Source organism: Phalacrocorax carbo, chromosome 1 (genome assembly GCF_963921805.1).
Source record: "Phalacrocorax carbo chromosome 1, bPhaCar2.1, whole genome shotgun sequence".
Classification (NCBI taxonomy): domain Eukaryota; kingdom Metazoa; phylum Chordata; class Aves; order Suliformes; family Phalacrocoracidae; genus Phalacrocorax; species Phalacrocorax carbo.
In genome coordinates, this window is record NC_087513.1 from 110,868,436 (window position 1) to 110,883,428 (window position 14,993).

Consider the following 14,993-nt stretch of genomic DNA (forward strand, 5'->3'; position numbering starts at 1 on the left):
ACCAACCAACCAAGGGCACAAAGCTCCCACACCCCCCTCTACCAGCATTTTCTGTACATGTTCCCAAGCATCCTAGAACACCGCCTCCTGACAGAAGACTTTCAGTTCTATCACCTGTCTTCTTGGTACCAGCAAGATCTGACTACACAATCTCTTCCTCCTGTATTTCATAATTTTGTAAGACTGCTGTGCAGCAAGAGTCAGGCTGAAGATACCGGACATTTGTATTAGTTTTCTGCGGAGGGACTTCTTGGCTCCCTCCTCCTCGCCAAAACCCAAATCCCCTTGAAAATGGCAAAGAAAAGGGTCAGAAAAATTATTAGGGATGTGTTAATTTGGATGAATCTTTAACTACTGTCACTACTGCTTCACATTAATTTAAACCTGCTTCTGTCTCCTCCCATGTGTCATACAGGTGGTGACAAATTTGTAGAAGCTGCTTCGGAAACCACGGCTTAATTAGCACACACAAAAATAATTACATTTTCAAAGTCAAGCTGGACAGGAACCCGCCTCTACTTTTTGCTTTAGGGCAGGTTTGGTTCTCCCCCGCCCCTTACAAAGCAAGATCCCCAGCGGGAGAGCACTGAGGCATCAGAGAAAGAAGCGGCTTATTTTTCAACGGTTTTACTTCGCGCAGCCTCCAACGGCAGAGGCATATTCCCCTCCGTGCGCAACAGCACAAGTCAAAACCGGTGAATTCCGAGGCAGCGGAACGAACGGGTGCACACCCAGCGCGGCTGGGTGACGACGCGCCCGCACGCGGCGCTCCCGCTCGCCGCCGACGCCGCAGCACGCCACGGCACGCGGGACGAGCGGGGGAACCGCCGGGCCCGCGCAGCCCCTCTCCCCTCCGCTCCTCCCCCGCGCGCAGGCGCCTCGCGGCCGCGGGCGGCACGCGTCCGCCGCCCCCTAACGGAGGCCTCGCCAACGGGCAGCCGTTGAGGGCGCCGCCGCCGCCGCCGCCAGGCAGGGCGCCGCCGGCGGGAAAGGGCTTTGCCATCCCCCCTGGTGCGCCCCCCCTCGGCTCTCCCAGCCCGGGAGGCCGGGACTCTCCGGAGGCTTCTCCCTCCAGCCACCACCTCGCCCTTCAGCCTCTTTCCCCTCAGGCGATGGCGGAGGGAGGGGGGAGCAGCCTCCCAGGGGCCGCGGCGCTGAGGTGAGGGGGGGTTGCCTCATTCCCCCTCCTCCAGAGCCCTGCCGGCGGGCGGGGAAGGAGCGAAGCTTCGAGCCGGCGGCCGCCCCTCCGATTGGCGGAAGAACCTCCCGGCGCTGCCGCCTGTCGGTATTGCGGTCATGCGTGTGGCGCGGAGGGATCCGCGCGGGCCGCCGTGTACCCGCCCCCTGCGCGGCGGCCGCTGCCTCCCCGATATAGTGCGGCGCGGGGAAGCGCCGGCTCTCACTCGGCGAGCGGCGCTGCGCGGCGCGGGGCTGCGCGGGAGGGCGGGCGGGCGGGCGGCGGCGGGGTTCGCCGGGGCTGAGCACCTCCAACTTGGAACTGTCCACCAGCGCCAGCTCCTGAACATGAGCCTCCTGCCTCTCTACCTGCTCGGATTGCTCCTCAGTAGCGGGCAAGGTAGGAGCGGGGCTGCCTTTTTTTTTTTTTTTTTAATTAATATTCTTACCTGTACTGTCTGCTTGCTCAGATTAACATATAAACGGAAAAGAAATGGAGGAAAAAAAATAAAGCAATGTGTCACCCTGGAACCAAATTAAGAAAGGACCTAAAACTTGCTTCATCGTCCCCCCCTTTTTTTTTCTTTTTTTTTTTTTTAAGTCTTCAAGGCGGGGAGAGGAGTAATTTCTGAGGGAAAAGAAGAAAGCTGGAAGGTGCTCAGCGCACTTAGCTGCTTTGCACGGGGTTTCGTCTTTTTTGGGGGCGATAAATGTGTTGGGGAGATCAAGCGATTAAGAAAAAAATATGTGTCGGGGGTCGCGCTTTGAAATACGCGTCTGCCTGAGGGGAAGGCAACGCGGGCTTCGTTTGTAGGAGCAGAGAGAAGCGCTGTCTGTAGAGCCAGTGAGCAGCCTGCCCTGAAGTCCGCCTGTCCGGGTCTCCCCTCTTGCGGGGACCGTTCCCCTCGCCCCGCGGGGGCGCCGGGACCCGGGCGCGGGTGGGGGGGGGGCGGCGCGTGGGCGCGGATGCGGAGACTCCTTGCAGTGCGCCGCCGCGGGGGCGGCAGGTGTGCCTTGGGGGGCGCGGGGACGGGCGCGGCGGGGCCGCGCCGCTGGGCGCTGCTCGCCTCCCGCCTCTGCCTGTCCCCGCCGCGCTCCCTGCAAAATAAACGGGCTCGGGGGCTGCGGGGCGGCTGGGGTGTTTTGGCTTCGGCGTTTTTTCCGGGTTGAAATTTCATTTATTTATTCGTTTCGGATGTCACCTATGAGATTACTTGAGGATTTTGCGCTACTTCAGGAGGCGGGGAGGGGAATGGCCGCCGGGAGCGTGTTCGCGGGTGGCGTGACACGGCGAGGGTGCCTCTCGGCGAGGGGTAATTAAGGTGACCCGAAACTGCTCGGCCAAGTTTCTGGCGTTCGTTGGGGGCCGAGCCGGGCTGCTGTGCCGCCCCTTCCCCCCGTGGGGTGCCCTCTGCCAGGCGCCTGGAAGCGCTGCCTTGCCCCCGCCTGTAGGGGGTGGGCGGGGACCCGGGGCCTCTTTAATGAGGTTTGGGGGGAGGGGGGGAAATTAATGGAAGCACCCACCTGGGTGTTAGCGGAGTCGTGGGAGCGGCGGGGACCGGCCCCCGGCGCCGCCGCCTTGCAGCAGGGGGCGGCAGAGCTCCATGGCGGCGGCCGCTGGTGCCCGGGCGCTGCCCCGCGCCGGGACCGGGGCGGGGGCGGCTTCCCACCCCCCCCCCCCCCCCCCGAGAGCGGGTCGGCGCAGGCAGCCGCGCTCCGGGCCCCGGGGCTCAGTGTCTCGCCCCGACGCTACACGGCGCCTTGTGAGCGGGTAGTGGGATCTGTTGCGCTTGAGAAAAGGTGTGCGTGGCGGGGGCGTGTTGTGCCTTGAGGTGTTAGGACTGCAGCTCTGAAGGTCTCCTTCAGTGCACTTATCGCTAAACCTCATACCATGTAGAGGTTTTGTCTCGGTGCTAAGTAGCGATGGGGCACCAGATGCTCTCAATTTATATAGAAATTCTTCTATGCTTTGCCACCTCAGGATGAGCTCTGGAGGTCTCCCGATTAGCAGAGATCCAGAAACAGCCCGGAGGCTTTTCAGCATAGCCAGCGCTGGGGTGGCAAAGGAGGAGGAGAAAGGGAAAGCTCCCTCCAGGCTTTGCACTGATCTACCTAGGTGTAATATGTATAGAGATGTGGTCTGTGCTTCCTCTAACGGAGGAACGGTAGAAGGTTAGTTTGTGAAGTGTGATTACTGCAGTGTAGGAGGATTACATAGTTTTGGTATCTTACTATCACAAATGTCAGGGGATAAATAATGGAGTGAAATTCTAGACGCTATTAAGCTGAGTTTTTAAAATTATAGGGGGATAGATAGGAGGTGGAGATGCAAAAAAGAGGAGGAAAGCTGAATAAATCTAATATTGATAGTAAGTTGTTATTGGTCTGAAGATTAAAAAAAGCTTGCTTTTTTTTTAAAGGAGGGAGTTAATTGTATTGGCAAGGGGTGGGGAAGAGTAAGATTTTTGAGCTGGCTGTAGAAATAGCAGGGACATGAAGCCTCAATACATAGCAGGGGATAGTACGTGGGAGTGGGAAAACATCTGCATATGGAAAATATTCCCATTTGGGTTGCTAGGGGAGAGGAAAATTCTACAGTGATTTAAAAAAAAAAAAATTTTAGTAAGCATTGTCATGGTGAGGGATTTACTGTGCTTTTTTTTCTTTTTTGATGCCTCCTGGAAGTAATCCTGAGAATTTCTCGAAGTTGTTCGAATCATTTGAAAGCCTATTCCAAAAAGTCGTGGGATTTATCATCTTTAGGGAATGCATTGGTGGGGAGCATTTGCATCATCAGCTGAAGCTTGTGGTGTTTGAGAGGGGTTTTTGCGTGTTTTGTTTTTAAGAAAACCAGTGTTATAATGATCGTTTAATACTCAGATGATTTCTGATGTTAAAGTAGAGATGGAGAAGAGTGTGGATGGTTAAGAAAAAGCCAGTAACTAGATTTGGATAATTTGCTTTAGTAATATTGAAAGTGATAGGTTAAGGATTTACATTTCTAAAAATATAGCTGCAGTAGGTTTTACGAAGAGTGACTGAAGCATTTTCTTTGGGAAGTGCTGGAGTTTAAGACTGGGGAGAGGGAACTGTGATGTATTTGTTCAGAAAATCAGAGCAGTTGGAAAACGTGTAGTAGACAGTAACCCCCTCCCCCAGCCCCTTAAGTTAAGAGCTTATGAATGTCATAATTATCTGCCAGGGCCAAACATTGCCTCTCCTAATTTCATCACAGGGCAGGTGTTTAACTGGTGATGTTGTTATGCTACAACAAAAGGATTTTTTTCTTAACCTTTCAGAGCTGTCCAGACAATTAATCCAGAGTGAAAGGCCTCAATTTAATTAGCTTTGCTTTAATGAAAAACAAAACAAAATGCTCACCCCACACCCCAAACCAACACAATAGCCTACTTCACTCTGTAAATCTGCTTTTTAACATATGTAATGATACAACACTCAGAAGAGGAGGCCTCATTGGTTTTTACCAGTGTCTGGGGACACTGACTTAAAGTGGATGAAATTAACATCTTCCTAGATTGCAAAATCCTATTTCTTTTATCACTCTGCATAATACACGCTTCTTTAGGTTAGCAGTTTTTTTTTAAGTTGGAGTAGAGAATGTTTTGCTTGTAGAATTTAAAACATTTTTTTTTTTTGCTCATCCAGGAGATTCATAAGAATGAGTACTTGTTCAGTCATTGTGCTTTAAGTTTTTTCTTTCTACTGCTTTGATACTGAGTTTGGTTTTGTTTTTCCTGAAGAGTTTCCCTTTACAAGTGGTTATAAGGGACTGTTTGTTAATAAGGAACATCCCCCAAAAGAGATGCCAGCATGTACATCTGATTCACCACAGTGGAGTCAGTTTTTAGAATTCTGCTTGTTACTGCTTTTTGTGTAGGGAATCCATGAGATCTGGAATTTTTGAAACAGTGAGTTTGTCTATTAGATTAAGTGGAACTAATATTTTGCTCCAGTTGTATACTGAAGTCTGAAACGTATCCTGAGACTTCAGCTAACCATTGTTTTCTGCTACCAGTTGATCTAAACTGCATTAAGATGAAATACATCTACCATCTTAACTTCTTTTTCACCCTTTAAAAAAATTGAATTCAGACAAAAAGTAATGTTTGATTTGTTGTTTTTAGTGTCTCTAACTCCTCTTCATGTGAAAATAGGAACCAAAATATCTGCCTGAAAATAATGACCGATGAGGTGTGTTAAAAGATTGACTTAAGAATGGATGGTTGAGAAATACGGAGAGAATTTTGTTACATGCACTCCTATACAAAAGGGAGTTAGAGATTTTTTTATTGTTTGCAGTGGCTTTAAATCATGAAATGTGTGAAAGATAAAGTCACAGAGATAAAGCTTTAAAGTATTTTCTAAGAGGTTGAATAGCATCATTTTCACTTTACCTTTTCCTCTCACAGCACAGTTCATGTATTTATTTAGGTAACTAATTGTTCCTATCTATGGGAACGTTACGGGAGTGTTACGACCAATTTCTGTATGTTTTGCTTTTCATGAGCTTCTTTTTCAACAAGTATTTTGAGAAAAAATACTGTATTTGTTTGCCCTTCCATTGACCTTTTCTCTGAGGCACCTTTCCCAGGTGTCTTATGTTTACTTACTGATTTTCTTCCAATTTACTCCAGTAATCCCCCAGTTACATTCAGTACATGCCATCTGATTCCAGAACAATTGAGTCAAGTTAATATGACATTTTGGGAAACACATGTTTTAACTACACTGTAATTTTGGCCTGTGAGTTGAAAATCCATTATTGAAAGAATAGGACGTACACTTCTCCAGATAAAGAATCTGGGCAATAACTGATATTCATATTTTAAACAGTTGGTACCAATTAATCATGCCAGGTGTCTTATTTGTTTTTTATTTGTTTGCTTTTTAGCGCACATGTTCATTTTACAAAATACGGGCAATATACTTGATGAAGCATATCCTGAGGTTTTACATGCCACAGGTCATTTGAATTTTATTTTTGATGTCTCTTGAAATTCAGAAACAGGAGAGATGTGAGAGAAAGCTTACAGATATCCTGATATATTAAAATCTGAAGGCTTATTAGAGGCTAATAGGCTACATCCAGGCCTATTGGTATCTAATATATTTTATCATCACTTCTTGTTTTGACCTAATCAATTAATCATGACCTGGTAATCATGTCCCATACCTTCCTTCCCACTCTTCCCTTAGAGTATTTACACTTCAGTAAAATAATTTTGTAAAATAATGCAGAATTTTTATTGCTTTTGTAGCTCAGTTTCTCAATACTGTGATTATATGGATTTGGGTATTTTTAAAGGATATCAGGAAAATGAAAAGAGTTAATTTAAAATAGCAAGATACTCTTCAGATGTGTTATGGTATAACATCTTGAATGGAGTATCTTCAGAAATAAAGGTACCAAGCTTCTTATTTTTGTTAAATGGCTAATTTTTTATATAAGTTCTTATCATTTCACTGGTGATGATGTTAATTGGAAACAAGATTTTCTGACTTGCTCTGCTGTAGATGAGCTCAGAATCTACCTCTTAATTTATTGAATGAAAGAATAAAAGAGGAATAAAAAGGACATAAACAGGGTGGGTCATCTGGCTACAGCTGTTTGTGGTGACAGCTTATGATATTAAAATCTTTTTGCACTGGAAAAGAAATCCATTTAAAAGCTACTTAAAAATTATGTGGAAAGGAAACAGAATACAAGTGCATACACAGGTCTACTTCCTAGAAAACCTTGTTTAACAAGACCCCTAAGCCTTTGAATAACCTGCATTTGAGTAGCTCCATGGAAGCACTGTTGATAGTGCTATTGCAGAGGCTGTCACACTGAGCAGGAGTCAGTTGACTTCAGTGGGTTTTGGAGCTGTGGACTATGTGAAAGCATCTCTTGAAATGGCAGGAGGTAAACAGCTTTCATTTTTGAAATAGCATGATATGGGACAATCCTATCCATTTATGCTGCTGTAATGATTTAGGAAATTCTGATTAACAGAAAATTTCTCTCTTCATCAAAACCTAGATCATTAATGATGTGACGTGGGACTAGCGGCTTGAACTACAAATTTGAATTAAGATTTATAGCAGAATGAGATAGTCACCTTCATGTTCATAACGTAGTTATTTAATGTAAGCATTGTGGCCAAACTCTACTGATTCTAGTCAGAGGAGAATTTCCGCTGATTTAAGTTTGTATTTACCTGAGAAGCAAACTGGACCAGTTCTGTAAAAGCAATTATTTTACTGTCTCAAGTAAGTTAATTTGGGCAGGAGGTAGACAGTGAAGTGACAACTAAAAATTCATTACACAGTTTCTGCCTATTTAAGAACAGTACTACAATTTAGAAGATGTTTGGGTTTGGTTTTTTTAAAGTGCTTTACTTGTTTTCTCCTTCTTTTAGAAAAGGAAAAAGTTGCTTGATTTCATCTGTTCTTTAATAAAATACACAAGGAGCATTGCAAATGGGATGAAGAAATCAAGTCTTTCAAAAACCTGTTTGAACAAATAATTTCAGTAAGCCTGGAGACCTACTAACCAAGGCTGTCACTTGTACCAGTTTCCATTGTCTAAGTATAATCTTACCTGAAGTAGCCAGTTTGTGGATGAGCAACATCCAGATAAACTTGGATAGCAACATTAAGAACTATGGGGGTATAGTCAGCTTCTTCATTGGTCCTGCTTGTCATTACTGAAATAAATTTTCTCCTATTCAAGTACTATGTAAGTTGCTTCAAGAAACTAGCTTTCCATAAAAAGCATGAAACATTAACAAGTTAATTTATGCTTATTTAAAATGTCATGGCTTTTTTCCAGAAAAAAAAATGAAGACGACAGGGGAGTAGAAGTGGATCATCTTCCTTTTGCCCAGTTATGTTTTTCTTCCTACCTAAATTTTCATTGTGCCTTTAGAAGGGAACACTGGTTTTTTAGTGTTCCAATTACCTGAGTAGTATTACTAAACAGCAGACAAAGGTTGATGAATAACTTCATAATTCAGCAAAATCCAAAGTAATACGTAATATACTTGTAGCATATGAATAACTCATTAGGGTGTAAATGAAAATTCACTTTTCAAAATGACCTTTCCAGTTAGCTAATATTAAACTGATTATTTACATTGCAATTGTAGTCTAAGTAAAAATACCAGTTGTTTGACTGGCTATGAGCTGAAGTTCATAATGGAATTCATATATGAAATTCATACAGGAAGCTGCTGTCCTCATCACTTTGCCCAAGAGGTGCCATTGGAGCATACTATGAATTTAGTTTAAAAATAAAATTGCCATCAATTTTCTTGCTACTAAAACACACTGCACCATATTCAGTCAAGCTGCAAGCAATTTCAAACCCATTAACTTTGTAGACCTTTGTACTGCAGCTGAATTTGGCTTGTATTAAATCAGGTCTATAGTTAAAATAATAAAATATTTAAAAAGAGAAAGACATGAAGCAGTGTATGGAGATCCTTGTGGCATGTGACGCAGATAGACATAAACAGGTAGGGAGAGGTACTTCTGTCCCTTACTATGAATACTGTTCTGTACTGATCACACAAAAATTTCTTCTTTATTATAACAGGAAAGATGTAATCAGAACCACAATGTTATGTCAATATTATGCCATTATGTTATATTAATTAGTCAAAGCAAAATAAAGATCCAGGGTTTGGGGGAGAGAGTAGAAAAGGGAGATGTGTTAAATGTACCGAAGACCAGTTAACAGGAATAAAAATAATGCTATATTATGTTAAAGTTCTTGAACAACCCATACTCAAACTGACGTGCTGACTGGATCAGAACAAATATTTATGTGCTCCAGTGACCTCGATCCAACAGAGACTCAAGGCAAGAGTCGTAAAGAAACATAAGTACAGAACAAGAAAAGCATGATACTTCTGTCAGTGTGCCCTACAACATTCAAGGATGTGTCAGGTTATATCTATGTGATCTTCCTTAATAATCTTGACAGATCTTTCTTGCATTAATTTGTTCTTAAACCTGTCGATACTTTGATCTATTTGGTATACTGTGTCAACAACTTATGGGGAAAAATGCTGAAAGGAGCCTTAAAAAAAAGTTCTGTTCCTTAGTCGCTGAGTTGTAAGTAATGGAGTAATACTAATTCCTTGCTCAACTGTTCCATGACACTCATAATTGTATGTGCCTTAGAGAAGTTGCCCATCTCTTGTGTGATGGGCTCAGGCCTACATGTTATGTTCGTGGACTTTCCAGCAATTTAACTGCTTTTTTTTGTTTTGTGTTTCTTTCCTACTTTTTCTTTAGTATTTATTTTCCTAGCGTTTTGGTAATGGTTATGTGAAGTACTTGAATTTTAAGCTGATCTGCGTCAGGCCAATTGTAAAAAATGCTCCTTGTTCATAAGTATCTCTTGCACTGTAATCAGTGTTGCAAGTTCTGACTTACCAAGGGAGTGGCGGCTAAAAGTGTGTTTTAGAGCAGTTATCCTGGTAAAATGAATGCAGAGAAAGATTTGATTGCTAGGAAGATGAACACACAGAGTGCAGAGGTCCTTTAAAGGAAAGCATGATAGATGACTAAATGGATGTAAACTGGTTACAAAAAAAAAAACCCTTCAGGATGAAAATTAATTTATAGCCAAAAAAAGTAGTGACTCTGGAGCATTACAAGAGTGAGAGGGAAGAAGTATGGTTATTCTTAATATGGTTCTTCATTAATTTATTAAAGGATTACATTTAATGGGTCCCCAGAATGTCCCAGGAGATCCCTTAAAATGATGTGCTTCCAAGACATTCTTCATATAAAGGCTCTCAAGACACAGAAGAAAAATAATTTTCAAATTGTTAAATTATACTTTCTGGAAAATATAATTGAGTGTTTCTCATTCATTAATAGGTGTTACACAGCAGATATTACTTAGTGCAGTAAGAATTGCCAGACTTCTTGGTACACCAGCAAATTCTGCTGGTGTCACTAGATGTTGTCCCTATGTTTAAATTAAAAAAAAAATCTCTACAGTTGTTTCTGGGAAAACTTCAAAAATAAGATGCATGTTAAACCTTTTTACCATTATTGAGGTATGAAAATCTTTTCTCACTTGCTTACATCTCTTTGAAAGTGCAAGAAAACTGTTCTTAGAAAATGCAGCCTTAAATGATTTATTTGCATATATAACAATAATAGAGCATTACAAAGATAAAATTGCACAACATTAAAACATTGTGGTTTTTTTTCTAATCACCTGTATTACTTTGTATCAGGCATCCATCCTTCACAACAGAAGGTTTGCTTTTGTTGCTTTCTGTTTGCTTTTTCTTCCTAAATTCTAATTTTGTAAATCTTATCTGGGATTTGAGATTCAAGATGAGTTATACCCAACTGGGCATTGTAATCGGTGATAAATAATGCAATAATTCATGTATTCCTGTGCTTTCTGTGTTGGGAAATAATACCCTAACTTTAGATTTATGAAAGAACAAATGCTGACTTTTTCCAATGAAGACTGTGGTGTAATATGAATGCTACATCTATCTCTAGTCTGTGTAGTTTATTGTAAGAAAATCATGTTACATGAGATGAGTTCTGGTGACAGAACTGTGCGCACCCTGCAGCCATGCAACTCCTACAGAAGTCAATGGGAAGCTTGTGTGCCAAGAGTACTGTTTCGGGGGTTGTACTGATTACAGCTTTCAGGGTCTGATTGAAGCTTTCAGGAGTTGTATAACTCCCATGTGAGTATGTGGGAATTTTGATTTAGTTAAAGAATAGAAAATCAATCTCTAACGTTATGTATATTTAAGTAGTGGGCATATTTATAAAGTAGTGCTGAAAAAGTGTGGGGCTGATCCAACAGCACAGAACAACTAAGAACTAAAGGGATGTTCTGGTGTGCCCGGTTCCATTCAAGATAGTATGTGACATAAAAGGGATACTTTTTCTCTGATTTTTTTCAATAATAAAACCAAACACATATTGTAAGTTACCAATTTCGTTTTCTTCTTCTGGGAACATATGAGAAAGTCCAGCTTTGTGCAGTTAATCACTATGGTCACTTAGTTGTTGCAACCCAGGTCATAGCTGTGCTGGGCAGTTTACCATTAAGTATAAAGATTCATCATTCGGTTTTGTTTGGTTTGGTCTGTGGCTTTGTGACACTAGTCAAAATTGTTCCTTAGACATTCGGTATTCAGGTCATGCCTGTAGGTCTGTAAGCGTACTGTCTGAGTGATCAGATGTTAAATGGATTTGTGCCAGTTTATGGCCGTCCCACGCATTGGGTTCAACAGCTTTTAGCATTTAGTCGAAATAGTTCTCCCCAGCACCTTTGCATTACATTTTTATGAATGTCTTTGGATTATCCAGCCTGTGTATATACAGCATTTATGTTACTAGATTTGAGAGCTCTCTTACAGGTGATGTTTCCTATATAGTTCTGCTAAACTCACAGTAGACTTACTCTGATTTTACTATTCTTAGAAATAAATTTACATTAATGTTACAGTAGTGGATTTCAGTTCTGAGTATGATCTGCTTACGTGCTGCTAATTTTAAGATTAATCTGGATCTTACATTCAATTTTTATGTATCCTTTGCAAACATTCGTATAAATCCAAATGATTCCTAGGTGTGCTCTACACTTTCCTATGAATAGTGTAATTAGCATTTTTAACTACTTAGGATGTCATTAAAAAAAAAATCAAACCACCACAACTAAACAAACCCAAGAAATAATCCTTTTCAAGAGAAGAGTCCTTTTGCTATTAGATGGAGTTCTGCTTTCTGTTATTCTGTGCCCATTTTAAACGAGGAAAGACAACTGCAGCCATTGAGTGGACTGAAAAATTAAGACTCTATTATCATGTAAATATTATAAAAGCTATTCTGCAGAAACCTTACTAGACTTTTTAAAATTGTGATTAGTGAATGTTACAAACTGCTTTAATGCACCTTAAATGTGTAAGTGACTATTTTCCAGGCTATGAAGCCCACTGAATAGAGTCCTGAAAGGTTTCTAAGTAGTCTCTGTTTATACCCAGCCCAATGAAAGTTAGCCCTACAGAAAACCTTTTTCTGTTCATAACCACACTGAATCTATTACATGTGACCTGCAGATATTAAAGTAGTAACATCTCTATCTGTCAGCCTATAGAACAATCTGTTTCTGCAGTGATGTTCTAATTTTACCTATGAAAATGGCATAATGGGTGTGGAGAAAGAGGGGAAACTCAAGCAGCAGGAGTGAAGAAACACCTAATATTTATTGAATATACTGTTTTTCCTCAAAGTAGAGACACTTCTCTCCTTGGTCATTGGGTTTTATTTTTTGTAAGGTTGTTTTTTTGCAAGATGTGTGCTAGAAAATAAAATACTGTTTTGATAGGCCAGGTGTGTTTCGAAGCATCACACAACGTTTCACATAATGGCTCTGAAAGATTTTTTTCTTAAGACTGGAAGACAAGCCTTTCTTAGAGAGATCTTCTGCATGCCAGGCCTTTTGTGTTCACCACTGAGTTGTGTTTTTTGTCATAAGAACACTGAAAACTGAACAAAGGACAATTGGACTGTTTCCTGGAGATAGTGAACATTATTAAGAGCCATGTTTGTAGAAATCATGACATGCTGTGTGGTGTCACCTTCTGTTAACATCTGATTCTATTCTTTTTATCTACTGTTGACTCTTAGGAAACCTTGCTCACTTCTCTTGCAAATAGCCTACCGTGAGGTTTTCAAAACGTTGGAAAGAGGTAATCTAGGCACTCATAAGTATTCATTAGATTCATAAAAACCTAGAATAGCTCTTCTGTTCATATTTCCATTTGAACTGTAGCCATATTTGCAAATATATGTGTGTTCCAAGTTTATTTTGCTTGAATTATCAAATAAGTTTAAAAAGTAATGTATTAAAATTCTGTTACCTAAGGTTTTTCTGAAATTCAATACTAAAAATAGCTGCACATCTATGTCAAAGAATTACTAAAACAGCAAAAATGATAATACGAGTTTTTCTAAGCAGTTCATAGGAAAAAATGCATAGTGAAGCAAAAGCTACTTTTCACAGTAAACATGTTTGTATAAAACAAACACTTGCTTTATCAGTCTGAGTTTAATTGTTCTTGAAATATCTTTGTGAAAGGCTTAATTCCTAGCCACATAAAGAGTTGTGGTTTTTTGGGTGGTTTTCTTTCTTTTAAGTCTTTACTTATAAAAAAATTTTTGGGGGTCCTGGTGTCTTACAAGAAGTAAAATGAGAATGGAAACAGTTAACCACCTCAGATTCATTGAGTTAACGCTGAGCTTTGCCCTACATCCATTTGGCAGAATTTCTCGTCTAGCAATGTTTCTGTTCGCTTGCATTGTGCAAAGTAACTGCATTATCTAAACTGAATTTTTGAGGTATGATGTTAGAAGTAAATATTTCTGTGGCAAAACTTTTGATTCCAATCTCTTATATTTGGTAATGCAGGTGGTCAGTTTACAACCTGGCAATAAAAAGGGCTGATTTAACTGAAAATTGAAGTACATGATTTGCTGGTAATTACAAGCAACAAGTAAAACAGTTTGTGTTTTTCATTGGAGTATAGTACCTGTCTTCAAAAGTACATAATCTGTCCATTCAGTGTCATGTATAGAAATTCATGTAACAGTCTATTATCATAACTGTCACAAATGACATCTTTGTTAGCCTGAAGAGAGAAGCTAAAGAAGGCTAAATGAGGATGGAGACTTTCTGGTTTTTATTGTAGAAATAGTTTCTGCAAGTCAGAAGTGAAGAACACTTTCTTTTTCTACAAGGTTCTCTACTAAATAGTGTTTTCCATAATTATCTGTTTGGTATTACTGATGAAGCCTAAAATTACTTCTGCATATTTGTCTTTGGAACATGTATGCCACCCAGTATCAACAACATACTGAGGAATTCTCAGTGTGAAATATACTAATTCTTACAACACCTCCAGCCTCACCACTGGAAAAGAAGGGAAATATGTTAGCGGGTGTGTCCATTTGCTCTCTTTTAGGCAGATGCAAACTCTCTTTGCACATGCTCCCAGTTAACTGAAGACAAACTAGCTCTAGATCAGAAACTGAAACTGCTATTCCTGTGACAGTACTTGAACAAACTGTTGTTACAGCTTATTAACATTAGCATAGTCTTGTGGTAATTACAGATGCACAAATTGCCATTAGGCTGCATCTGGCCAACTCGGAGCGTGCATCTGCCTGCCAAAGATTGTGTTGACATGCTCACAGCAAGATAAAGGCAGGATGGTACAAGGATATCAAGTTAAAGAAAACCTAAACGAGCAAATCTAAATGGCACAGAATCATCCTTATGGCACAGAGCACCCACTCCTGTCAGGAACTGGAGAAGTGGAGGAGGACTTCTGATTCCAAGTGAATAGTTTCATTTGACATAGGCTGTGATGGTGTTGACATATGTGCATTGTTTCCAGACTTAAACTGTCTTAAGGTGTCTCTGCAACATACTTGTTCACAGTCCTGCTGCTGATGTCATAGGCACAGCTGGTTGGTCCCCAGCTGCACATATATGGCCTAAATAGAGGAGATATCACACAAAGCAATAAATTTGATTCAGTCTTCAGGGTGGTACCCTAAAAGTTGAACTGTCTTTTTGAGCACTCGATGTTGTTTCATAAATTCTAGGAAGGCACACTGACCTCTATTCTAACTTTATTAGGGACACTTAATGTGGCATATTGTTCTGAGAGTGCCTGCACAGTTTATATTCATGAAGGAGTCAAACAGTATCCTTCTAGAAGATAGTCCAGTACCAGATTCAAACTGGTATAATGGAGAGT

The 14,993-nt window shown here is 41.3% G+C and overlaps 1 protein-coding gene across 1 annotated transcript in view; it reads left to right on the plus strand.

Annotated features, from left to right (window-relative positions):
- The first annotated feature begins 1,172 nt into the window (after positions 1-1,172).
- NCAM2 (neural cell adhesion molecule 2) overlaps positions 1,173-14,993 on the plus strand; it is a 310,400-nt gene continuing 296,579 nt past the window's right edge. The window contains exon 1 of the mRNA XM_064470098.1: positions 1,173-1,576. Within this exon, the coding sequence (XP_064326168.1) occupies positions 1,297-1,576 (280 nt within the window). The 5' untranslated portion in view covers positions 1,173-1,296. The remainder of the gene's footprint in view (positions 1,577-14,993) is intronic.